Here is a 27,007-nt window from a genome sequence, read left to right as displayed (position 1 = left end):
GCTCCCCAGAGAAATCACCAGCACTGTACTCTCCACCCACCTGTCCTCTTCACTCTCCACCTGAGCTTGAGAAACAGAGTGTTTGATGATCTTGTTACCTAGCTGTGACTTTGGAAGTAGGGACCATGATCTCTGCCTTCTTCCCTGTAGCACTTAAGTACCCAGATACTGCCACCACTGCAGGTTTCTGTAGAACAGTGGCCTGACAAGTTAGAGAAGTAGCTTGCCACGTGGATGAACATGTTGAACCATGTATCAGAAATTCCTTCCTTTTTAGGCTTAATGATATCCCATTTTATGGTGGTACCAAATTTTGTTTACACTCATCCATTGATGGACATTCGTCTTATTTCCACCTTTTAGCTGTTATGAATAATGCTGCTATGAACATCGGCGTACAAACATCTGTTCAAGTTCTTGCTTTCACTTCTTTTGTTGTGTATATATCAAGAAGTGAAATTGTTGGATCTTATGGTAATTATACATTTAATTTTTTGAGGCACCATTGTACTGTTTCCACAGTGACAGTACCGTTTTATATACCCACTGGTGATGCCCAGGGTTCCAATTTTTCAATATCCTGGAGAACATGTTATTTTCTGTGTGGTTTTTTTCTTTTTATAATAGCCACCCTAATGGATTTGTGGTGGTATGTCATTGTGGTTTTGATTTGCAGTTTCCTGATGATCAGTAATGTTGAGCATCTTTTCATGTGTTTGTTAGCCATTTGTTTATTTCTAGTCACGTCCTTTGCCCGTATTAAAACTGGATTGTTTGGTTTGGGGTTTTTGTTTTTGTTTCTGTTTTGTTTTTTATTTTGAGTTGTATGTAGTTCTTATATATCCTGGATATTAATCCCCTTTGAGAGGTATAATTTACATACATTTTTCTCTCATTCTGTGGGTTGCCTTTTCACTCTGTTGATAGTGTCCTTTGATGCACAGTAGTTTTAATTTTGATGAGTTCAGTTTGTCTGTTTTTTTCTTTTGTTGCCTATGCTTCGGTGTTTTATCCAGGAAGTCATTGCCAAGTCCAAGCTCATTAATTTTTATATATTTAATGAATTTTGCTCTAGGAGAGTATGTATTTATTTATTTAGTATGCTTAAATTGTCCCATTATTGTCCATTAATAGAGCTTATTCTTCAGGTTGAGTCTGAGTCCTTTTGACAGGAGTCACATTAGAAGAATTCCTTGCTGCCTGGCCTGATAAGAATTCCTGGCTTATCTTTTTTGTTTCTGACCCCAGATCTAGAATCAGCCATTTCTTTAAGGAGCTCTGGTTTTGGGGGTGGGAAATAGTATTAGGGACATTCATTACAACTGAGATGTGAATCCTTCTAGGTCTTTTTAGTAAAATAAACATGTACATTTTGGAAAGAAAAAGGTAAGTCATGATTTCAGGTTAATATCTCAAAATCAGATGAATCGTTAAAGGATTTTTGTTTCTTTGATTTTATATTTGTGTCTGTTCTCCTTCGTTGGCAGTAACACCAAAGAGTTACAGTAAAAATACTGTTTTCAACTTGAAATAATCCTTCTCTGTGTGGTTATGCCACACTATTTGATAGTTTAGGTTCATTTTTGTTTTTTTTTATTTTTAGGGATTGTTTTCTTTTTGATTTACTTTTCTTTTTTTAGTTGTACAAAATATTTACTTAGTTCTAAAGATAAAACTATAAAGCAAGGTAGATTGAGAGAATGAATGGCTTTCTTCCATGCCCTTGTTTACTCTGTACCACGTAGGTAACATTTTTATTGGTTTTTGATTTATTCTTCTATTGCTTACTTTAAAATACATAAGCAAATGTGTGTGCATATCTCCTGCACCCTACTCCACTCTCATTTTATTTTTCCCTTGTTTTTCATCTTAGCAATCATATTTCTTATTTTCAAGAATTCTTCCTTCTGCCTCCTTTATGGTTTGCTTGCTTTTGTTTTAAGGGTACATTATCTGATATCTCTCTAAGGATACCAGTTAAAATTTCTTTTCAGGGACAAAATCTATGTTTCTTCTGGAGTCCAATCCGCTTTTCATCCTAGGTGTCCTTTTGTGTTCTCTGGTTGTTAGGGGTTTTTTGTTTTTTGTTTTTTGTGTTTGTTTTTCGTTTTTGTTTTTTTAAGTCTACTGTCTGATGATCCTTATCAGTGAAGAACTGGGTTGATGATATATGTATAGGTAATTGAGAAAAGGTTCCTGTTTTTCCAGCAGTCCTTTTGCCATAGGAGGAGTTAGCTGATTAAGTGACCAACCATCAGAAGTATAGAGATCAAGTTGATGAACCTATTTCCCACTCCTTACTTCTGTACCTGCTCACTCAAAGCCAGGTGTTTATACAGCTCCTCCAGGAAAAAAGGTTCTGTCCCTCTGCCCGCCTTTGGCTCTGCATGTTCTGGGAAGTGTTTAGCTCGGCTGTGGTCTGTTGTATCATATAATTCCCTCTGCCTTCTCTTCATCTTCTGGAAAGTGGCCAGCATTTAAATAGACTATATCCCTCAGCCCTACTCATCACTGTTGTGTTGTGATTCCCTTGTCAATGTCTTTATGGTTACTTCATTAGGATTTGGGGCCAGTGGGAAGGTAAGTATGTGTGCCTATTTATTTAGCCCATCATTCTGAAGTGAAGCTACTTTGTGCCATACCGTTGCAGACAACAGGACTGCTTTTTACTCCCATTTTCTCTGCTGGCTAATGACTGAAATGGATTTATAATTATTCTCTGTATTCCCAAATCATAGCTATCACATCGTTGAAACATGTGATGCCTCCTGCCCTAGGATACGTAGATTTCTACTTAGTTCCGGGGTTGGGACCTTTCCAGGACCTTTGTCTGTACTTTTCTCCAGACGAACAGAGATAACAAGGCCTGCCTACTCTCACTTATTGTATGGGAATGACAATAACAAGTTCATCATTTAGTGCTCAGTATGTGCCAGGTGTCATTCTATGTGCTTTATGTGTATAAACTCATTTAACTTCATAACAGTAGTTACTGTTATTATCCCTATCTTACAGATGATGAAACTGAGGCACAGAGAGGTTAAAGAACTTGCCAAGGTCACATAGCTGGTAAGTGGCAGAGCCAGGATCCCACCCAGTTAGTCGGTCCCTAAGGTCACTCTCTTATCCACTGTACTCTCTATAAAGGGAAGCTTTTCAGATTTTCTCAGGCTGACCAAACCATTTTTGATATCAATTAGGAGTATAAGAAAACTCTTTTTATACTTTGTCTAGTTTCAAGCATGTTCTTTGTTATTGTTTGAAATAGAAATTGCTGATGACTTTGATTGCAGAAAGGAAGGTTTTAAATGACATAATCAGGTCTGGGTTCAATTTTAATCTATTGAGAATTTAGCAAACTACTGTGGTGTTGAAAAAACGTGACTTATCTACTAAAATGTCCTCCTCAGCTATGTGTTTATAAATCTTGGGCATCATTAAAACTTATGAATAAAATACTTAAATCTTACAAGTCTTGGCTACAACTAACTACTGAGGTCTTTCACAATGTGTATTGACTTCCACAATGCATATGAATAATGGATTCATAAGTGATTAATATTTTCCCAGTGAAAATTCTTTGTAAGAAAATCCAGAAATGTCCTGAAATAGATTGAACATATTTTAGCCCTTCAGGCAGATAAATATGGGGTGAAAGCATTAGAAAAACATTAAGCGTTGAGAAGAATTTTATGTAAAAAATAACAAAAGGGATATATCCAGGTGCTTCTGTGCATGTCTGTGTGCATTTTATACTTTTTATTGTGGAAATGTTCAGTCATACACAACAGTAGAGCAAATGGTTGATGGATCTCAGGTACCCATCACCCATCCAACAGTATTTTGTCAGGGGATGTTATCACTGCCGTGAAGACAACTCCTTAAATGGATGTCACCACCTTTCCTGCTTCTTAGCTCTTGGCAAAATCCTGTTTGAAAACGATAGAACCTGAGTGTTATTTCAATTCCATCATATTTCCTTGAATTCAACACTGTCTAGTTTTATTATAGCAAAGATCAGCACAGGAACAAACAGATCTGTTAAGAATAAGTAAAAGACAGTTTTCATCTTCTTAAGGGGCTTGTGTGTTCTCTCTGCCTGGGGAAGAACCCACCTGACTGTGGGACATAAGTGGTCTTGTTAGAAGGGATTATACACACAGGTTCTCACTGAGGCACGGGGAGTATGGAGGGCAGGTGGTTCTTCACCTAGGGCTCCAATTCCAAAACTGAAGGGAGACCTCAGTGTTTTGGATATGTGTTTGACTAGGAGTGTTTTTTCATCAGTTTCTCAAAAGAGTCTATGACCTTTCCCGCCCCCCCCCCCCCCCACCATCTTCCACTCCCCAACTCCACATACATATACACAACACAGAACCATGTCCCGGAGCAGCCCATGTGGGAATCACCTGGCATGTGGAAAGGATCTTTGAGGACTCTGTGTTACCAAACAGCCTCTCCTGTGTGGGATCAGAATTGCGTCCACCACCTAGTCAGAACTACACAACACCCAGCAAGGCTGGGTTGTCAGCCATGGCTGATGGTAATGCTTACCCAATATTCCATATGGGCCCCTACATTTCCCAGCCTCTCTTGTCATTACATTGGTACCATGTGACTAATTCTAGTCAAAGGGCCATGAGGGGAAGTGATGTGTGTTGCTTCCAGTGGGAAGTAGTGAAGAGTAGGTCTGAGTTCCTTTTTTTGTGCTGAGATGACTGGAAAACACAAGTTCTGATCGTGTCACGACAAGTTGAAGAAGGGCTGCCAGACCCATGCTGAACTTCATGTGAGCAAGAAATAAATCTGTCAGGTTAAGCCACTTGTTTCAGGATTTGTTGCTACAGCATAGCTTAATCTGTCTCCAGTCGGAATAGTTCAGAACAGAACATTTACATATGTGTTCGGAGCTCTGAGAATCCACACACCCAAGTTTGATCCCGGCGCTCTATGGTCTAGTGCAGCTGTTCAGCATCCTGGGATTTTCCCCCTCATCTGTAAATTGAAGGGCTTAAATTAGATGATCTTTATGGACCCTTTTGGCACCGACGTTTCTAGATTCTGGTTAGCAGCATTTAAGTACAGCTTTCTAATGAAGTATGAAAAGGAGACTAACGCTGGCACTAAAGGTGTTCCTGGGAAACTTGTTTTTGGGGCACCTGGTGGCTCAGTCAGTTGAGCATCTGACTTTGGCTCAGGTCATGATCTCACAGTTTGTGAGTTCGAGCCCCACGTCGGGCTCTGTGCTGACAGCTCAGAGCCTGGAGCCTGCTTCAGATTCTGTGTCTCCTCCTCTCTCTGCCCCTCCTCTGCTCACGCTCTATGTGTGTGTGTGTGTGTGTCTCTCTCTCTCTGAAAAATAAACATTAAAAAATACAAAGAAATAAAAAATAAAAAAATAAAGGTGTCCCTGGGAAACTTGTTTTTTATTATGTACCTTTTCTGTTAAATGAGAAGTTACGAAAGGAAAATGGCAATGAAAGATGTATTATTTAAATTCATTTTTTAAAAATTCATTTAAAAATAACAGCTTTATTGAGATATAGTTTATATACCATGTGTTTTAGTATATTCACGGTGGTACAACTATCACCACTATCTAACTTCGGTACTTTGTCATCACCCCAAAAAGAAACCCTGTACCCATTAGCAGTAACTCCCCATTCTACATATCTGCTTTCTGTCTCTGGATTTGCCTGTTCTGAACATTCCGTATCAGTGGGATCATATAACATGTGGCTTCTTGTGTCTCGCTTCTTTCACTTAGCAGTGTTTTCAAGGTTCATCCATTTTAGTTTGTATCAGTATTTCATTCCTTTACATGTATGTAATATATATACATCCAGTATTATATAGCTGTACCACATCTACTCATCAGTGGGCAGACATTTGGATTGTTTCTATTTTTTGGCTACTATGAGTAATGCTGCCATGAACATTTATGTACAGGTTTTTGTGTGAACATATAGTTTTCGTTTCTCTTGGGTATGTGCATAGGAGTGGAATTACTAGGTCATGTGGTAACACTATATTTAACATTTTGAGGAACTGCCAAACTGTTTTTTCCAAAGTACTGTCCCATCTTACAATCCTACTAGCAATGTGTGAGTGCCCAATTTCCCCGCATCCTCACCAGCACTGGTTATTGCCTTTTTGTTTGAAGTAATTATTTTTGATGAAGCGGCTCTGTGCAAACCAAACAATGAGGAGATTTTAATACATATTTTAGCTTGTTAAGTGATTCTTTTTCACTGCGAACTTAGCACTAAAATAAAAAGTTTATTTTTAATTTATTTTGGAGAGAGAGAGCAAGAGCGTGCGTGGACATGCACTTGCCATTGGGGGAGGGACAGAAAGAGAGGGAGACAGAAGATCTGAAGCAGACTCTGTGCTGACAGCAGAGTGCCCGATTCAGGACTCAAACTCATGAACCATGAAATCATGACCTTAACTGAAGTTGGACGCCCAACTGACTGAGCTACTCAGGCATCCCTTTTAAAAAAAAAACAAAAAACAAAAAACAAAAGAACAGCAGTCTTTTTATTTGTATATATATATATTAAGTTTATTCATTTATTTTGAGAGAGAGAGAGAGAGAGGGAGAGAGAGAATCCCAAACAAGCTCCACGCTGTCAGCACAGAGCCCAATGCGGGGCTCAACCCCACAAACTGCGAGATCATTCATGATCTGAGCCAAAATCAAGAGTCAGACACCCAACCGACTGAACCACCCAGGCACCCCTAAAATAAAATGTTTAATGACTAATAACACAATCCCCCAACTTGTTTGGATTTTAGAAAAATTATTTTTATTTGAAAAAATAATACATTCCTTCTATCTGAAACCTAGCATAACACGGTATATTAATTATACTTAAATTAAAATTTTTAAATAATACATTCTTGAAGGGAAAAGGAGTAAATGATTCACCAGATGTAATTGTTCTCTTAAAGCATAAATTTGTCTATATAAACTGTACACTTCTAAATATCAGATGGATTGTACCTTATATAGGCTTGAATCTTTAAAAATCACAACGAGGGGCGTCTGGGTGGCTCAGTTGGTTAAGCGGCCGACTTCAGCTCAGGTCATGATCTCTCGGTCCGTGAGTTCGAGCCCCGCGTCGGGCTGACAGCTCAGAGCCTGGAGCCTGTTTCAGGTTCTGTGTCTCCCTCTCTCTGACCCTCCCCTGTTCATGCTCTGTCTCTCTCTGTCTCAAAAATAAATAAACGCTAAAAAAAATTAAAAAAAAAAAAATCAATGAAATCCTGACAGGTTGCGCATAATGGAACTGTTGATATGTTACATTAAGTATATTCAGGGTTCAGTATTTAAAGAACAACCTCTGTGTATCTTTTAAGATGTTCATTAACTCTGTGATTATTTGTTTCAAAGGTTGATGTTTTGCATATTAAATTGTTGAGAAGAGGTATACCCCATTATGTTGGGAATATAGGTATTTCAGGTAGTATATTTGTATAGTCTATCCTCACTATTCTCAAATTCTATATTTGTGGATTGACTTAATGACTAAAATTTATTTGTAATACAAAATCAGAACTTGTGAAGCTATTATGGTCATTTTTGGACATGTGCAGAGTAACAAAAAATTTTGAATTGCCCAGTGTGCACACCCCTGTGACTGTCAAACAAGGTGATGCTCTGCCTTCTTATTTCAACTCTTAGATTGTAAGGTGTCTATTCCATAATCTATCCAATGCCATGGTTTTTGCATTTTTATGCTTTATGTTGGCAATTTCACTGTTTAAAAAGCCCCCAAGCATAGTACTAAAGAGCTGTCAAGTGTTCCTAAGCCTAAGAAAGCTATGATGTGCCGTATAGATAAAATACATGTGTTAGATAAGCTTCATTAAGGCATGAGGTACAGTCCTGTTGGTTGTTAGTTCAATATTAATGAATCAACAATATATATTAAATAAGATGTTTAAAGAGAAACAAATAAAACAAGGTTGTGTATTGACTGATGAAAATGTTATGACCAGAGACTCATAGGAATTGAATTCTGTGTGTCTTCTAAGAGTATTGATTCAGTATTTGCAAATTACAGTTTGCGTGATGACCTTACATAATGTAACTACTATAAATGACAGGGTCAGCTGTACATGGTGTGTTGCTTCTTTCTTGCTGCTTTCAAGATTCTCTTTGGCTTTAGGCAATTTGATTATTTTATCCTACTTGGAGTTTGTTGAGCTTCATGTAGATTCCTGTTTTTCATTGAATTTGAGAAGTTTTTGGCCGTTATTTCTTCACATATGTGCCTGTCCCTCCACTCCTTGTAGGAATCCCATCGTATGCCCAGTGGTGTCTCACAGGTCTCTGAGGCTCCTCAGACTGGATGATTTTGATTTATGTTCAAGTGTGCTGACTCTGCTCACTTAGTGTATTTTATGTTGAACCACTTAGTATATTTTTTATGTCAGTTATTATATCTTTAAACTCCAGAATTTCTGTTTGGTTCTATTTTTTTCAATACAGTTTTTATCTTTTATTGGTATTCTTTATTAGCTGAGACAGCACTATCGTACTTTCCTTTAGTTCTTTACATATGGTTTCTTTGGTTCTTTCAATGTATTTTTAAATAGCTGGTTTTAAGTCTTTGTCTAGTAAATCCAGTTTCCTCAGGAATTCTTTCTGTTGTTTGTTTTCCTGTGTATGGGTCAAACTTTCTTGTTTCTTTCATGTCTTGTAAGATTTACTTGAAAACTGACCATTTTAAGTGATAGAATATGGGAACTCTGGAAAGCTGATTTTCTCCCATCTCCAAGTGAGTTCCATGTCAGTTCAGATAGAGGAGTGGGATCTTTCAGGGAACTACCAGATAGGTCAAATAATTTTAATTTCTAGGGACTGGAATCTTTGTAGGACCTCTAGCCCAGTTTTGCTCCCTCTGGTGGCTGCCCGCCTTCTGGTTTTCACTGCAAATGCAGCTATTAGTTTTCAACTCTATCACAGAGTTAGAGAACAGGGAATGGAACTAGGTCAAGTTAAACTGCTATAGAACTCACTATTCATACTGAAATTCAGCTGTTTTTCTTGAATAGATGTTCTCCAGTTTTCTGGAAGCCTGTTAGTTTCCAGAGTTTGGAAAAAGTTGATTCTGACCATTTTGGCCAGTGTTCTTATTGTTTTTATGGAAAAGAGAAGTTTTAGAGGTCCTTACTGCAGAGTAAGTGGCAGCACTTTTGATATCATTCCCCTCCTCTTTCTTTACATGTTTTTATTTTCATGAATCTGTCGCTCTTTTCTTTTTTCTTTTCTTTTTTTTTTTTAATTAGAGTGCACACAAGCAGGGTCTAGAGGGGCAGAGGGAGAGAGAGGAAGAGGGAGAGAGAATGAGAATCTTTTTTTTTTTTTTAACGTTTTGTTTGTTTTATTTTTTGAGAGACAGAGTGCAAGCTAGGGAGGAGCAGAAAGAGAGGGAAACAGAATCCAAAGCAAGCTCCAGGCTCTGAGCTGACAGCACAGAGCCCTATGTAGGGCTCGAACCCACAGACTAGAGATCATGACCTGATCCGAAGTCACATGCTCAACCGACTGAGCCACCCAGGTGCCCCCAAGAGAATGAGAATCGAGCCTGATGCAGGCCGCGATCCCATGACCCTGGGATCGTGACCTGAGCTGAAATCAAGAGTGAGACCCTCAACCTACTGAGCCACCCAGACATCCCTGTTGTTCTCTTCTTAATAGTGAAATTGCAGTTTGGATTAGGTCTGAATCTTAGAGTTTGCCAAGGCTTTTAATCTAGAACTTTTTCTTACACTCCAAATTAGTCATATAAGCATACACATTTCAGACTAGTGCAATGCACATATTCGTGGCCCCACTGGTTTATTATTAAGAAGGAAGGAGATTTGACTGAGACCAGCCATTTGGTAATCTCTGTCTTACTGCCTCTCAGGTCCCACTCTTCCCTTCCCACCCTCAGTGTTTTTTCCCTACCCAAGTGTCCCTCCTTTCTATGCTAGTTAACTTTTTGTTTTCTTCTTTTAAATTTTTTTTTTTATTTTGAGAGAGAGAGAAAGAGAGCAAGCTTGAGTGGGGGAGGGGCAGAAGGAGAGAGAAGATAATCTTTTTTTTTTTTTAATTTTTTTTTTCAACGTTTATTTATTTTTGGGACAGAGAAAGACAGAGCATGAACGGGGGAGGGGCAGAGAGAGAGGGAGACACAGAATCGGAAACAGGCTCCAGGCTCTGAGCCATCAGCCCAGAGCCTGACGCGGGGCTCGAACTCACGGACCACGAGATCGTGACCTGGCTGAAGTCAGACGCTTAACCGACTGCGCCACCCAGGCGCCCCAGAGAGAAGATAATCTTAAGCGGGCTCCACGCCCGACTCAGAGCCCCATGCAGGGCTCAGTCTCACGACTGTGAGATCATCAAAACCGAGGCAGATGCTTAACCAACTGAGCTACCAGAGTGCCCCATCTTCCTTTAATTTTTTGCTGAACTTAGAAAAATGCACAAATTATAACAACAGTGCTTAGTTTTTTACCTCCAAATAAACACCCAGGTGATCACCACCCTGGTTAGTCAGTAACTACCCACAGTGCTGCAGATCTACCCAGGAACCAGTGGGTCATTTTTCAGATGTAGCCTATCAGACCTTTGTTCATCTATCCTAAATAGACATTTCTGGAAGCCAGTGGTATATATGTTTTCCTGTATCTCCTTTTTTATTGGTATATAATTCACATGCCATAAAATTTACCATTTTAAAGTGTGTGATTCAGTGGGTTTTATTATATTAACAAAGTTGTATGGTTATCACCACCATCTAGTTCCAGAACATCCTTATCACCCCAGGAAGAAACTCTGTATTAATTAGCAGTCATTTCCCATTCTCTATGTGTCTTTGATTCCTGGCAACCACTAACCTACTTTTATCTATCTCTGTAGATTTGCTCTGTCTGAATGTTTCATGTCAGTGGAATCTCTCATTGTATGGTCTTCTGTGTCTGGCTTCTTTCACTTACCATATATTTTCAAGGTTCGTCCACATTGTAGCATTTATAAGTGCTTCATTCCTTTTTATGGCTGAATGATATGTATGGCTATACCACATCCTGTTTATTCATTTATCAGTTGATAGACATTTGGGTGGTTTCCACTTTTTGGCTCTTACAAATAATACTGCTGTGGACATAATGTGTATAAGTTTTTCGCTTATGATTTTATTTAGCTGTCATGTGTAAGTTTTTATATGAACTTGTATTTTCAGTTTTCATGGGTACGTAGTTAGGAGTGGAATTTTGGGTCATATGGCAATTCTAACATTTTGAGGAACTGCCAAACGGTCTGCATCCAGACTGATGTGGTTTGCATCATTTCAGATTCCTACCAACACTGTATGAGAGTTCTAGGTTCTCCACGTTGTTGCTCATACTTGTATTGTTTTTGTTTGTTGCTCTTTTTTTTTAAGTTTTTTTTTTAATGTTTATCTATTTCCATTGATTTATGTGTCTTTCCTCATGCCAGTACTCCACTGATTATTATAGCTTTATAGTAGTTTTTCAAATCAGGAAGTGTGAATCCTCCAATGTATTTTTTTCTTTTTTTTTTTAACGTGTATTTATTTTTGAGAGAGAGAGCGCAAGTGCAAACGGGGGAGGGGCAGAGAGAGAGAGAGAGAAACAGAAACACGGAATCCGAAGCAGTATCCTTCCTGACTCTGAACTATCAGCACAGAGCCCAACACCGGGCTCAAATTCATGAACCGTGAGATCATGACCCGAGCCGAAGTCAGACGCTTAACCGACTGAGCCACCAGGCTCCTCAACAACATATTTTTTTCTAATACATGTTTTGGGTATCGTGGGTCCCTTGCATTTCCATATGAATCTTAGGATCAGCTTGCTGGTTTCTATAAAAAAGGTGGTTTAGATTTTGATTTTGAATTTGTAGATGAATTTGGTGAGAAATAGTGTATCTTTAAGCATTATAAGTTTGATTCAAGTAAATTTTGGAAATACGTAAAGTGAAAAAAGAGTATAACTATTTATGATGCTTTCTTTAAAATTAGGTAAGTATATGGGTCTTCTTGGCCTTTCAGGACCAACTAGCAGAGGAATGGGGGTGGACTGTCAGAGCCACAGGCACCCGTGTGTCACACAGAACAAAGAGTGCTCCTCAGAACTGCGCAAGACGCTCGCTATAGCAGCGCAAGGCGATGATTTTCTTTCATAGACCACATGGTTTCTGTGTAAACAGCATTCCTGTTGAGGACTTCTGTTGTACATCAGAATTTGTAAAGCTACATCAGTTATAATAGAGCACTTGGGTAGGGATAGATAGGATTTCCTTATTGTCATAAATTTGAAAAAAGAACATTTGGGAACATTTCTTACAAGTAGTTGTCTGATATGTTGTTTCTTAAAAAGCTTATGAGGGGCACCTGGGTGGCTTAGTCGGTTGAGCGTCCGACTTCGGCTCAGGTCATGATCTCACAGCTCGTGGGTTCGAGCCTCGCGTCGGGCTCTCTGCTGACAGATCAGAGCCTGGAGCCTGCTTCGGATTCTGTGTCTCCCTCTCCCTCTGACCCTCCCCCATTCATGCTCTGTCTCTCTCTCTCTCTCTCTCAAAAATAAAGAAACATTAAAAAAAATTTAATAAAAAAATAATAAATAAAAAGCTTATGAGATTTTTTTGTAATGTTTATTTATTTCCGAGACAGAGAGAGACAGCATGAGTGGGGGAGGGGCAGAGAGAGAGGGAGACACAGAATCTGAAGCAGGCTCCAGGCTCTGAGCTGTCAGCACAGAGCCTGATGCGGGGCTCGAACTCACAAACCGTGAGATCATGACCCGAGCCGAAGTCGGTCGCTCAACTGACCGAGCCACCCAGGCGCCCCAGATTTTTTAAGAGCTAAGATTCTCTTGAACACAGAGCTGCAAATGGCAGCCAGTTTAGTTGTACTTACATGCTACCTGGCTTAGAGTTGCTACACCTTTAGGGTGTATGTGTGTTTCTCTCCTCTCTTGCTCTTTTAGCCTCCGTACCTTCCTCCGTTCCTTGTGCAATTGTAAAGGCGTAGTGGTTGGCCAAGATGAGCGACAAAGTGTGACTTGTATTTTTTTATCAACAAAAAAGTAAAATGAAAAGAAAGGAAACCTACTTATCAATAAGTAGGCCAAACTATATTCAGAGATCATGTAGTTTGTAGTTTAACAGGGACTAAGTATAACACTCGGTAAAATAGACTTGGACTGTTGTTACATTTGGGAGAACAGATAGTTCAGGCAAATGTGAGCCCTGATGTTAGCTGTTTGAGAAGAGTCACACTACTTCACTGTTAAAGGACCAGAGGGGCGCCTGGGTGGCTCAGTTGGTTAAGCATCCGACTTTGGCTCAGATCATGATCTCGCGGTCTGTGGGTTCGAGTCTTGTGTCGGGCGGGCTCTGTGCTGACAGCTCAGAGCCCGGATCCTGCTTTGTATTCTGTGTCTCCCTCTCTCTCTGTCCCTCCCCAGCTTGTGCTCTGTGCTTTCAAAAATAAATAAACATTAAAGGTACCAGAAACTGTAACCAGAGAAGCCCAGATGTTGCTATTTACACCTGTGCAGAGCCGGGGTTTCTACAGAAGGTGCCCCAGGGTATGAGAACCAGCACACACCCCGCCAGGCTTCCCTTTGAACATCCAGAGGGGAACCTAGGTGGGGACGAGGGGAATCCTGTCGGCAGACCTCCTGTCAGCCACTCACCACACCAGGCTCTGTCTGTGCACTGCGCTTCCGCCCAGCTGGAGTATCCTGAATGCCCTCTGTGCCGTCCTGTTTCAGGGCCTTTGCTCTGGTGGTCCTTTGAGCTGGGGAACCCCACCCATCCCTTTGCATTTGTGAAAACCTATCCTTCAGTCAGGGGCTACCTCACGGGAACATTTTCTTTGTAGCAACCTTCTGATATCTCTCTGTTTTTGCTCCTCACTCTCTTTTCCAGTCCCCCTTAAGGTCTTATGACTGCTGTAGTTGTTGACCATCCTCACCGTGGTCTGGATACTCTCCTGATCCCCTTGCAAATTTATGAGCTCTTTGGGGAGGAATCAAGGGTTATGCCGAATACCATCACAAATCCAGGCCCTGTTAGCCTCAGCTTTGAAGTGGTTGGTGTGGAATCAAACCTTCCTGGTTGCACTATTTTTGTACAACTTGAAGAATTTTCTAATAGTCACCATGTCATAGTTCAACTCTAGCTCCCCTACCTGCTTTTGTAAGGTTGTCTGTGATTTCTTACTTATAGCCCGCCTTTGTGGATTTTAGCATTTCAGGAGTTAATGTTTCAGAATTCCTCATTGTCCTGTAACTTTCCTAACTTTATCTTATTTTTCCCCCTCACAGGAAATGACTTAGAGGCCTTACAAATACATCGGCGCATTCTTGCTTCAGACTTTACAATTGAGGGCCAGCCCAGTCTGGAAGCACCTCTTATTACTGTTACAAGGAAACTGCTACCTCAGCAAACAAAAAGAAAGGAGGAGGAGACTTATAATAACAAATGCCATTTTTTAAAAAAACGCTTGTTTTCAGAAAACATCAAAGGAAATTTGGAAATGTTTCGCATTGAGAAGAAGCTTTGCAGGTGAATGGATTTGGCAGGCAGGCTCTGTCAACATTCTGCAGAGGTTTGATCTTCCTTCTTCAGGACCTAGTGTGAAGTAACTGGACTGCTTTTTAAATTGCTGTTGATCAGCTTGTGGGTTTGGGGGTTCTAACTTTTCTGGTATATTGAAGATACATTATATTACATTATATTACATTTTTTAAAAGTTAAGTTATTTTTCTGCCATTGTAAATACAAGTACCAAAATATTCTTGCAAAGCAATTATAAGTAAGCATTTTTCTCGGCAAGCATATCTTTTTATTAAGAGAGTGGAATGCTAACAGTTCCTATACAGCATTTTGGACACATGTTTATTTTTGGTCAGGGGTCCTGCCTACACTGAAAATATTAGTTACATAAACCTGTCGTTCTTGCATCTACTTTGGGTCACATGGTCACCTGCCTCATGGAAATGCCTTTTTTAAAACTTAGATTTGCAGAACTCCACTATTTTTATACCTAGCTACAGTTCTGGGGGGAAAGAAAATAGAATCAGGACCCTGACCCGCTCACGGTCACTGGGACAGCCACCCCTCCCGCATGTATTGCTGCAGCGCCCAGGACAGTAAAATGGACTACAAGCGGCGCTTCCTGCTTGGCGGGTCCAAGCAGAAGGTGCAGCAGCACCAGCAGTACCCGATGCCTGAGCTGGGCCGAGCACTGAGTGCTCCCCTGGCGTCGACGGCCACCACCGCCCCCCTGGGCAGCCTGACCGCTGCGGGCAGCTGCCACCACGCCATGCCCCACTCCACTCCCATCGCCGACATCCAGCAGGGCATCTCCAAGTACCTGGATGCCCTCAACGTCTTCTGCCGTGCCAGTACTTTCCTCACGGATCTCTTCAGCACTGTGTTTAGGAACTCTCACTACTCCAAGGCAGCCATGCAGCTTAAAGATGTGCAGGAGCACGTCATGGAAGCAGCCAGTCGGCTGACTTCAGCCATAAAGCCCGAGATCGCCAAGATGCTGATGGAACTTAGTGCTGGGGCCGCCAACTTTACAGATCAGAAGGAATTCAGCCTCCAGGACATTGAGGTAAAGTATCTTCTGTGTCATACTTGGGTAGGAAAATGTATTCCAGAGGGAAGTGAGAATGCGGTTTTCATTTTTTTCCTAAATCACGGCAGTGATGATCATCTTCTTTCTGTTGATACTCTGTCCTTGTAAAACACTTTGTGCAATACCAGGTTCTAAATTGCTTTCATTTCAAATTAAGTAGGTTAAAAGACTGTTAAACAAATCAGCCTGTATTTTATGTTCTTTCAATTTTGAAGTTGAAACTTTAGTTCTGAATAGCATACTGTTAAAAGTACATAGTGGAGACTGAGAATTCTAAATATGAGCATGAACTTTGTGAATTGTCATTATATGGAACCATTGGCTCAATGTAGAAAGTTCACACATGTTTACGGGATAATTTATTTTTCCAGTTCTAAATTAATTGATTAATATATTTCTTAGGGTCTTTGTTAATCGAAATGAAGTATTCTCCCTCTTTCAGGGCTCTAGATTAGAACGTAAGATTAGAATACAAATTTCATTCAGAATAAAGATGATCTATTTCCTTCATTTAGGAAATCATTTATTAAACTGATCTGCTGCTAGATTAGTGTCACTAGTGTCACTGCTAGATTTTAAAAATCATTGTTAGCTGCTCAGAGAGTTCTTCTGAGTTTGATTTCTCACGTCCTTGTGTATTTTAACCACGTGTAAGGGGTTAGGTTCCTGAATGCTAGAACAGAGAATGCCCCTTTCCGTCTTGGGGCTGAATTTGATTTTAGGAAATCACGTCTTCTGAGCCAACTCTGATGGTTAGGGTGGCTAAACAAGTTAATTTATACTGCTGTGAATTTAGGGGGTATAAAAAAGGTAAGCTATTAAATAATTTGACTAATTTGTATTGTTTAAAAGTGATTTTGAAGGTGTTTCCAAGAGAATTTAGAACTATATTTGAAAAGAGTATCATTGGTGTAAATTAGGGATCATCAGACTTTCTGTACCAAGCAAATAGTAAATTAAGTTTATTTCAGAGAGAGAGAGTGCACGCACAAGCAGGGGAGGGGCAGAGAGAGGGGGAAAGAGAGAATCCCAAGCAGGTTCCGCACTGTCAACACAGAGCCCAATGCCAGGCTCAGTTTCATGAACCACGAGATCATTACCTGAGCCGAAGTCGAGAGTCGGACACTTAACTGACTGAGCCACCCAGATGTTCCCTTCTGCTTTTTTAATAACCTTTATGAATGTAAAAACCTGTCTTACCTTCTGGATCTGTCTGTTGAACTGGATTTGGCCCGTGGGCTGTAGTTTACTGAACCTGCTGGTCATTTTCTTTTGAGTCTGTCCAAGTATATTTTAAATTTCTGATTATTTCTATGATCACATTTTATATTCAGGGAAATTACCATCTTGAAGTGTTTTTAAAATGGCTTGTGATAGTTTCAAGTATTTTTTGAGTTACATGTGTAAAATATACATAAAGCATTTTTTTTTTAATATACTTTTTGAGGCACCTGGGTAGTTCAGTTGGTTAAGCTGCCGACTCTTGGTTTCAGTTTAGGTCATGATCTCAGGGTTGTGAGATCGAGTCCATGTCAGGCTCTGCACTGACAGTGTAGAGCCTGCTTGGGATTTTCTCTCTCCCTCCCTCTCTGCCCCTTTCCATACTCCCACTGTCTCTCTTTCAAAATAAATAAATAAACTTAAAAAAAATGTACTTCGCAAAAGAAATTCAAAAGGTGAAATGTAAAACTGCTGCTTTACTCTGCCATCCCATTCTGTTTCCCAGAAGTGGCCACCGTTAGCTGGCCAGCGTGTGCCGTTCCAGACTGCTGTCTGGGTACATATGTGCACATGCACAAATGTACAGCTTTGGCCTTTGTTTGTTTTACAGAAAGGACCATGTTGTTCAGCCACCAGTGTGCCTGGTCGCTGCTTTGCAGAGATGTGGCAAGAGAGCAGTTAGGGACTCTGCCCTCTCAGAAAGGGTTATACAGTATTAGACTCAGCCTGTCACAGCTCTCATCCTGTAATGACATAAACACTTAGTTTTTAGACTTTCAGACAAGAGTGGTTTGAAAAATAAGGCCAAAGGCTTTTATATTAACTTGAACATCTTTGAGCTCTTTTTCAGCCCATGCCTCCAGGTGCTAGACGAGACAGAGTTAGTCTTGGCCCTTTTGCTCTCCAACCCTTGCCTGGCGAGTGCCCTTGTTCCCCAGGTCAAGACAACTAGAGCAGGAGGAACCAGCCCTGAGGACTGGGGGTTTAGGAAGCTACTGGACTGAAGTTGCACTTACCTTGGCCCTTCTGCTTTCTTGGGACCGTCATGGACCACTTGAGCTGAGAAGGAGAAATATTTCTTTTTTAAAAACTTTTTTTAAATTTTATTCATTTTTGAGAGACAGACAGAGCATGAGTGGGGAAGGGGCAGAGAGAGAGGGAGACAAAGAATCTGAAGCAGGCTCCAGGCGCTGAGCTGTTAGCACAGAGCCTGACACGGGGCTCGAACTCACGAACTACAGGATCATGACCTGAGCCGAAGTCAGACGCTCAATTGACTGAGCCACGCAGACACCCCAGGAGAAATACTTCTAATTGTTGTGGTTTGGGATTTTGACTTGGCTTCCCCACTGAAATGTGATTAGGACAGCTGGAATATTACCATGTTTTTGTACATAATAGGCTAAACAGGCTTTGGAGGCTAGACTGGAAACTAAGTGCTGTTGATGGGTTTTAGAATCTATGGGTGTATTCTAAGTTTCAAACAGCTGACTTATAAGTAAATTCTAAAGTGTGATTGCCAAGTTTAGGCCCGCAGACTTAACATTTTGCTTTTTCCACAGAGCAGTATTTGTTGTTTCTGGAACTTAGGTACTGCCATGGGCCAATAAGGGTCTTACCCTGAGAATACTCACCAATTCACATGGAATGGCTAGGCATTTGGGTTTTTTCCTGTTGGTCTTTTTAGGGTTTTATCGGCAAGGCCTTGAGAGACTCTTTAACATTCATCCCTGGGGCCTCACAATGCTGAACTTGACTGGCTAGGTAGGACTTCTCTGCTGAGGAGCTTAGCCGAGGACTGTGACTGAGGACAGCCCTGAATTCAGTGTTCAAATGCATCACCATTTTACTTTTTATTTTATTATTTTTTTCTTTTAATTTTTTTTTTTTAATTTACATCCAAATTAGTTAACATATAGTGCAACAGTGATTTCGGGAGTAGATTCCTTAGTGCCCCTCACCCATTTAGCCCATCCCCCCTCCCCCAACCCCTCCAGTAATTCTCAGTTTGTTCTCCATATTTATGAGTCTCTTATGTTTTGTCCCCCTCCCTGTTTTTATATTATTTTTGATTCCCTTCCCTTATGTTCATCTGTTTTGTCTCTTAAAGTCCTCATATGAGTGAAGTCATATGATTTTTGTCTTTCTCTGACTAATTTCACTTAGCATAATACCCTCCATTTCCATCCACGTAGTTGCAAATGGCAAGATTTCATTCTTTTGAATTGCTGGGTAATACTCCATTGTATATATATACCACATCTTCTTTATCCATTCATCCATTGATGGACATTTGGACTCCTTTCATACTTTGGCTATTGTTGATAGTGCTGCTATAAACATGGGGGTGCATGTGTCCCTTTGAAACAGCACACCTGTACCCCGTGGATAAATGCCTAGTAGTACAATTGCTGGGTCGTAGGATAGTTCTCTTTTTAGTTTTTTGAGAAACCTCCATACTGTTTTCCAGAGTGGCTGCACCAGCTTGCATTCCCATCACCATTTTAAACCTAAGTCAAAGTACTGATCCCACTGTCCCACCCTAGAGGGGGGCCAGTGTTCTGTTCCCTTACTCACAGCCAGGTCTGGGATGTGCTCCTTGATCTCGGTGCCTGGCTAGGAACTGCGGCTGCTCACTCTGTGCTCTGGGACAGACCTGATGTGCATGAGTCCTGTCCTGTCTGGACTTGTCAGTGACTTTGCCCCTTACCCTCCCAATCTCATGGTTATAATCTCACTGGTAGAGAAATGAGTTGTAACTGTAGTGTTTCACTAGTTAACAAGCACTAGGATCATGGTTATGAGGCATGGGGTCAGAAGATCTGGGTTTAGAAAATGACTCTGCTTCTGTCTGTATAGTCTTGAGCAAATCTTCTAAACTCTCTAAGCCTCACTTTGCCCATCTATAAACTGGAATTATAAAATGGAATTATCAGGGCACCTGGCTGGCTCAGTCGATAGAGTGTGTGACTCTTGGTCTTGGGGCTGTGGGTTCGAGCCTCACACTGGGAGTAGAGGTTACTTAAAAAAAAAATCTTTAAAAAATAAAATGGAATTACCACCCACCTTCCAGAGTTCTGGTGAAGATCAGAGGTGATTAGTGTTTCTGAAACACTTTACCCAGTTGTCATCATTTATTATTATTGCTTCCAACATGGCTTGAATGGTGCTAATAGCCCTTCTCTGAAGTGCAGAACACAACCATGTACCAAACCAACATCAGAGAGAAATGTTCGGCAAGTATTTTTCTAACTGGAATCCTTTTAAGGGGAAAAAACTGCCACTCCTAAAACCGTTGCTCTGTTAATTTCTTTCCTGTTTTGTTTTTTAATGTTTATTTATTTTTAAGAGAGAGAAAGAGAGACAGAGGGCAAAGAAGGAAGGGGCAGAGAGAGAGAGAGAGAGAGAGAGAGAGAGAGAGAGACAGAATCTGAATCAGGCTCCAGGCTCTGAGCTGTCAGCGCAGAGCCCGACGTGGGGCTTCACCTCACCAACTGTGAGATCATGACCTGAGCTGAAGTGGGACGTTCAACCACCTGAGCCACCCAGGCGCCCCTTTCCTGGTTCTTGAAGTCAGCACCTCCCTTGTTGTAAGGCAGCAGCAGTATTACCTGCCTGATGGAGCAGCTGCCAGGACCTTTTCATCATAAAAGCCCAAGGGGACTGCTTCTACCAAGAGTCCTCCCTCTCTTTGCCTCCCGCCAAGAATGGGACATTGGGGAAGGAAGAGGGCTGGGGGTGGGGTATCCATTAAATATATTTGCAGTACCTAACAACCTTTGGACAAGCCAGTTGACAGTTTAGGTAGGACTTGTCCTCCTCTGGATTTATAGAAAACACATAGTTTACATCGTATATGAACTGGGATTTTGTCTAAACAGGAAATGTGATCTTAATTAACTGCTTCATGGGAATTCCTTTGTATAAGTCTCAAACTGTCAGTCCAGCCAAAATGTGAATTCAGGAAAAATATGGTTTCCCATATTGAATTTGTTCTTTATACAAAGCTTTGAATATCCCAACCAAACCTTTTTGTGAGGTAGACCGCACAGGACCTGCTGTCTGTATCTTTTCTCTTTGAGTCTAGGAGAATCTATCTTTACCAGAGATTTTTAAGATTATGTTAATTCCAGTTTTCCTGTAAAATGCTGGCCTGGCTAAATTGGCTGCTTTCTCCTTGATTTTATCTACCTCAGTATCGCTTGTCCTAGAAATCTGTTATCCTTTGCACTTAAACCGTGTAGTCCATATTAAAGCAGTATAGACAATCCTGTAAAGTGTTTTTTTATTTATCAGAAAGTCACAGATCTCCACCTCTTTTTACAAGTATTTATCACTTGTCTTTAATAAAATTCCTTTTTCAGTGCACATGTAAGTAAAAGAATCAAACTGACTTGTGATTCATGCATTCATTGCACAGATATATATTGAACACTTTATTTGTGCCAGATACTGCCAGGCACAAAGGATACACTAGTGAACAAGATAGAAATTGTTCCCTTTGTGTAGAGAAAAGAGGACTGCAGTCTTAGATAAGATAATTAGAAACGGTGTCATTGAGGTGACATTTGACTCACTAAAAAACAAAATTCATCCAAGTAAATTTTAAAGATCTTATTGGCTTTATTCAGCTATTCATGAATCGGGCAGCATCCCATCTAGCAAGCAGATAGAAAGGAGCTCCAAGGAGCTATACAACATAGAAGGCTTTTATTAGGCAGAAAGGAGCAGGCAAAGAAAGTTTCTAGCAAAGAGTGGATTGCTTCCGGCAAGGCCACTACCTACTATATGAGATGGAACGGGTCTCTTGGGTGGATTACCTCACTACTGTTGACCAGGTGATTCTAAATTGACAGGTTATAGGTATTATTCCTGGAAGAGGCTGAAATTGCAGTTAGGTTAAGTATTAAATCTTGGTTTGCTGATGTGAGGCTTAGCACAAGTGACTCCATTTGGGGCCCCTTGTTTCTTTCTTTATTTGTTATTTATTTATCTAAACTATTTTTACTGTTTTATTTTTGAGAGAGACAGAGTGTGAGTGGGGAAGAGGCAGAGAGAGAGGGAGGCACAGAATCTGCAGCAGGCTCCAGGATCTGAGCTGTCAGCACTGAGCCCAACTCAAATTCACAAACTTCAGGATCTTGACCCCAGCCAAAGTCAGAAAGTCAGATGCCCAACCACCCAGGCGCCCCCCCCCTTGTTTCTTTTTTTAAATAAAGACCTGAAGGAGGTGAAGGAGTAAGCCCTGTTGATAACCAGGAACAGAGGATTCCAGGCAGAGGGAACGGCTAGTGCAGTTTCTGAGGCAGGATGAACCTGAGTGTTTGGAGAGTGGTGAGGACCTATTGTGGCTGAAACAGTGAGCAAAAGGGAGAGTACAGGAGAGTAGGGGCGGGGGAGGTGAGGTCAGAGTGTCCTGAGGTCAGCCTTTTTTTTTTTTTTTTTTTTTTAAATTTTTTTTTTCCAACGTTTATTTATTTTTGGGACAGAGAGAGACAGAGCATGAACGGGGGAGGGGCAGAGAGAGAGGGAGACACAGAATCGGAAACAGGCTCCAGGCTCTGAGCCATCAGCCCAGAGCCTGATGCGGGACTCGAACCCACGGACCGTGAGATCATGACCTGGCTGAAGTTGGACGCTTAACCAACTGCGCCACCCAGGCGCCCCATGAGGTCAGCCTTTGAAGGGAAGGTGGAAGGGAGGGCAGCAGGAACAGCATCCTTGACGATTCTTGTGTGATGAGTGAGCAGCCCTTGCCACTTCTTGGGGTGGTGGTGGGGGGCTCTAGGGCTGGGGCTGGGGCCTCAGTGTTGGGAGGGCATGGCCCTCCGGGCAGATGCTGTGCATAGACATTCCAGAAGCCCAGGGCAGCTTTAGGGATCCCAGGAGTTGTATGTCTTTAAGGAGACTCTATTTTATTTCTTCTGGCAATTTTAGTGGCTTTTCAAGTATCATCACCACTTTGTAAGTGGGCAGGCAGACTTTAAATTTTTTTTTTTTTTTTTTTTTTTTTTACGTTTATTTATTTTTTGAGACAGAGAGAGACAGAGCATGAACTGGGGAGGGTCAGAGAGAGAGGGAGACACAGAATCGGAAACAGGCTCCAGGCTCTGAGCGGTCAGCACAGAGCCCGACGCGGGGCTCGAACTCAACGGAGTGTGAGATCGTGACCTGAGCTGAAGTCGGCCGCTTAACCGACTGAGCCACCCAGGCACCCCTGGGCAGGCAGACTTTAAATCAAACCTTTATGTAATTGAATCTCGGCCTTCAACTTTATGCACTAACAAATGTCTTTTGTGTACTGTGTGATTATCTGTGAATCTGTTTGAAATAATTCATTTGTAAGCACTGACTCGTAAGAACCTTAATTCAGACATATTCACATTTCTTTTGGTAGATATATGCCAAAAATATTGTAGAGCAACAGCAATGGAAAATATTAGGGGCTGGTTTCAAAATGTGATTTTCATTAACCTTAATGGAATTAAATTTTCATTTTTTTCCTTTTTTTTTTTTTTTTTTTTTTTTTTTTTGCCTAAAGGTAAAATTCATTGTTTCTTCTTTATTTTCTTTCTTGTTTTGACTAGTAGATCTTTCATAACAGATTATGGGGTCAATATTTCCTAACTATATGTGCCAAGTGAAAACCCAAATTGCTGCTATTAATCAGAAACTGAAGTTCACTTCATTAAAAGCTTATATAAATCCAGTTTTCAGGCTGTTGCTAATTTATAACCACTCTTTTTGGCTTATTCTTTTATTGAGGTGACTCTTCTAGCATCTAAATTGCCTTCAGATTTTAGCCTTTAGAAGAATCTATAATTAATTAAGCAGCTGGAATTTGGGTGATTTTGTAAACTTCATTGTGGATCAACAAGATGTACTGTCTGCCCTGCCCAATCCGTGTGGGTGGAAGCCACTGGGGCCAGGGGGTGGCTGCCACTCTGGAAGCACTGGATCCTTTGATTTTGAGTGGCCAAGACCCACTGTGCTACCAACTCATTATTCTGAAAATTGCTAATTAAAAGAAAAATAAGGAATTAAACAAATTTCCTGCTTCTCCGGTACAACTGTTTTTTAGCGTAATCACTGGATTTTTTAGCCCTACTGGATGGGGGAAGGTTGTTCTTCTGTTTAGAAAAATCTCCGTATTTTCTGGATAGAAGAGACGATACAATTAGGCGAATCACCATTTTGCAGACCATAATGAATTAACTAACTCGGGCAAGTGGTCAACAATGGAGGATAAAACCAGTTGGTAAAAGGTCACTGGGGAACTTCATAAGGGAAAGAACAGGACTTTCTCACTCAAATCCATTGGTCAACCTCAGCATCACCAAAAATGAGATAACCAGTTAGTTGATCATATCTCCTAAGAACCACACAGTACCCCCATAGTATATTCTTGCACCTCTCCCTCTTCTCCCCTGTCCCCAGGGTGGGAGGGGACCTGACATAATCTCATCAGTCCTCTGGAATGAATTCCCAGTCTACACAAAATACGGGGCGTAGTGGAGCAAATTATACACCGCAAGGAAGCCATTAGACAGATCAGAATGTGGCATGTTCTATAGGCAGTTGACCTGATTTAACAAGTCAAGTAGCATGGGGGAGAAAAAAAGAGGTAGAAGGCATCTAAAATGAGAGTTAAGAGATATGACAACCAAATAAGATAAGCATTTTGGGGTTGAGATTCAAGCAAACAAAAGACATTTTAAAAGAAAATTTGGGAAGTTTGAACATGTACTGTGTCTTCGTTGATTGGGATTTGCTTCAAAACATTCCAGCAAAAAAAGGTGGTATTCAGGAGAAGGGTGATAATAACATGGCAAAATGTTGATGGTTATTGAAGCTTTTTGATGGGTATATGAGGGTTTGTTAACACTCTCTATTTGTTTGGACATACTCCAAGTTTTAAAAAAGGGGGAGAGAAACTTATGTTAGGAGTAGTGAATCAGGAATACCCCATAAATGATTCCATTCCTTGGAGGATTTGTGCCTATGAAGTGGACTCATAACAGAAAGGGGAGTGTTTAGGAGTCTTTAGGAAGACTCTTCTGTTTTCTGTCTCCTTTCTGGCACTTCTGATCACCAAATGTGCGCTGGGAGTTTTTCCCACACCGGCAATTCTGAGTCAGTTTTGACACTATTTACTGGAAGTTAGCATCAGACCCCACAGTGAAAGGGCTTAGTCCCACAGGACTGTCCTCCTCCCCTTTAGACACCAATCACATGTCCAGGGTGTTGTTACCCTTGCTTACTACCAACTGGATGTAAAGGAGAGGTTCTCATGACTGCCACCATGGGTTCAGTTAATTTGCGAGAGCAGCTCACAGAACTCAGAAAACATTTTACTTACTACATCATAAAAAGCTATAACTCATTACCAGCCAGATGAAAGGGATGCACAGGGCAAGGGGTGTGCAGCTTCCACACCCACTCCGGACGCACCAACCCTCTAGCACCTGCCCGTGTTCACCAACCCAGAGGCTCTCTGAGCCCTGTCCTTTGGGCTTTTTCCAGGCTTCATTATATAGGTGTGATTGATTAAATCATTGGCCGTTGTTGACTGATTCCACTTCTAACCTCTCCCTTCCCCAGAGTGGTGGGACTGAAAGTTCCAAACCTGTAATCAGTGTTGGTTCCCTTGACAACCAGCCCCCCATTCCTAGGGGCTTTTCAAAAGTCACCTCATCAACATAAACTCAGGTATGGTGTAGAGAGGCTTGTTACGAATAACAAAACACACTTTATCTCTCTTATCACATAGAAAATTCCAAGAGTTTTAGGAGCTATGTGCCAGGAACCTTGGAAGAAGACCAAAATACATATTTGTTACTATAAATCACAATATCACAGGGAGTATTATTAAGTTGTTGTGATGAAAAGGAAAGCAGGTACTTTTCAGGAGAATGAAGAAAATAAAAGTGAGTCAAGGAAGAAGCAGAAAAACACCCCCCGGGCAGGAAGGACCCCAACAGCAGGTAGGCAGGGTGTGCTCCTCATTTTGGTGACTCAAATGGCAATGTTGCTTTCCTTTAGGAGAATAGGATTTAAAAGTTAATAGTTGCTAAAAAGGCTTCAGGGAACATAAGGGAACTACTAGGTTCGGTGGGCAAATTCGAAGGAAAGAGAAATAAAAGAGTTCCTGGAGTATAATTTTACATAGAACTAGCTTTCCCGAATTATTTTCTCTTCTAAATGTTTATGGTTATTGGTTGGCTTGTGAGATTTCACAGGATTGGATAACAGCCTGTTTTGGCAGCCTCCCTCATCTTTACAAATCAGGATTCTGAGTGTCTGTAAAATGACAGTTGCCTAAAATCCTTCTGGGACCAGCATATACAGGGGTTGTGCCCTGTACCCCGCTGCTGCCTCAGGCCAATGTGCAGTCTTTGTGTGGAGGAGGCTTGTTTGCAGTGTCCAGTCCCCCATGAGACTGGGCATCTTTGCCCTCTGGCTGATGCTGACATATCCAGAGCCAGGAGGATAGAAATAGCTTGATGTGGAGGAACCCCATGAGTCCTTGCTCACTCCAGGACCCCTCCTGAGGCCTCACCAGCTCCTTTGGTCTGCTCTCCTCTTTACCTAGCTGCTACCACCCACCCTCCTGGAGAAAATACACATGAGCTGGCTACGAGCTGGCAAAGATGAGTGAGAACAGTCAGAAGTGCTCTCGGCCTTGTGGACAAGACAGACAAATAAGTAGACTGAGACAGTAGGTGTGATGCTGTGGGATGCAAATGACTGCTGGTTGGTTCAGAGTTCTCCTGCTCCTCTTACTCTGGCAGGACCCAGCCCCCTACACCAGAACTTCCTACCCAGCCTGGAAGAGGTTAGGGCAGGGCAGAGAACTAGGTTAGGCCCTGATAAGGATTTAGAACTTACACAGAAGGAAATGGGATTTTTTTTTTTTTAATTTATTTGCTTATTTTGAGAGAGAGGGAACAGCAGGGACAGAGAGAGGGAGACAATCTCAAGCTCCATACTGTCAGAGTGGAGCCTGATGCCAGACTCCAACTCATGGAACCGTGAATGATGACCTGAGCCAAAACCAGGGGGTGGACACTCAACCAACTGAGCCACCTAGGCGCCCTGATATGGGATTTTTT

General features: G+C 41.3%; 1 protein-coding gene across 3 annotated transcripts in view; it reads left to right on the top strand.

The window, feature by feature from the left end:
* The window catches only part of GARRE1 (granule associated Rac and RHOG effector 1), an 83,830-nt gene that overhangs the window by 14,678 nt on the left and 42,145 nt on the right, over positions 1-27,007 (top strand). For 2 of the 3 annotated variants that reach the window (XM_040446199.1, XM_040446200.1), the window contains exon 2: positions 14,353-15,650. In XM_040446199.1, the coding sequence (XP_040302133.1) occupies positions 15,156-15,650 (495 nt within the window). In that variant the 5' untranslated portion in view covers positions 14,353-15,155. Of the gene's footprint in view, positions 1-3,015; positions 3,070-14,352; positions 15,651-27,007 lie in introns of all 3 variants that reach the window. The other variant, XM_040446198.1, reaches the window with a different exon arrangement.

Source organism: Herpailurus yagouaroundi, unplaced genomic scaffold (assembly GCF_014898765.1).
Source record: "Herpailurus yagouaroundi ecotype Mexico unplaced genomic scaffold, PumYag 194, whole genome shotgun sequence".
Lineage (NCBI taxonomy): Eukaryota > Metazoa > Chordata > Mammalia > Carnivora > Felidae > Herpailurus > Herpailurus yagouaroundi.
The sequence above is the reverse complement of the archived record's forward strand: the minus strand, read 5'-3'. Positions and strand labels throughout refer to the sequence as shown.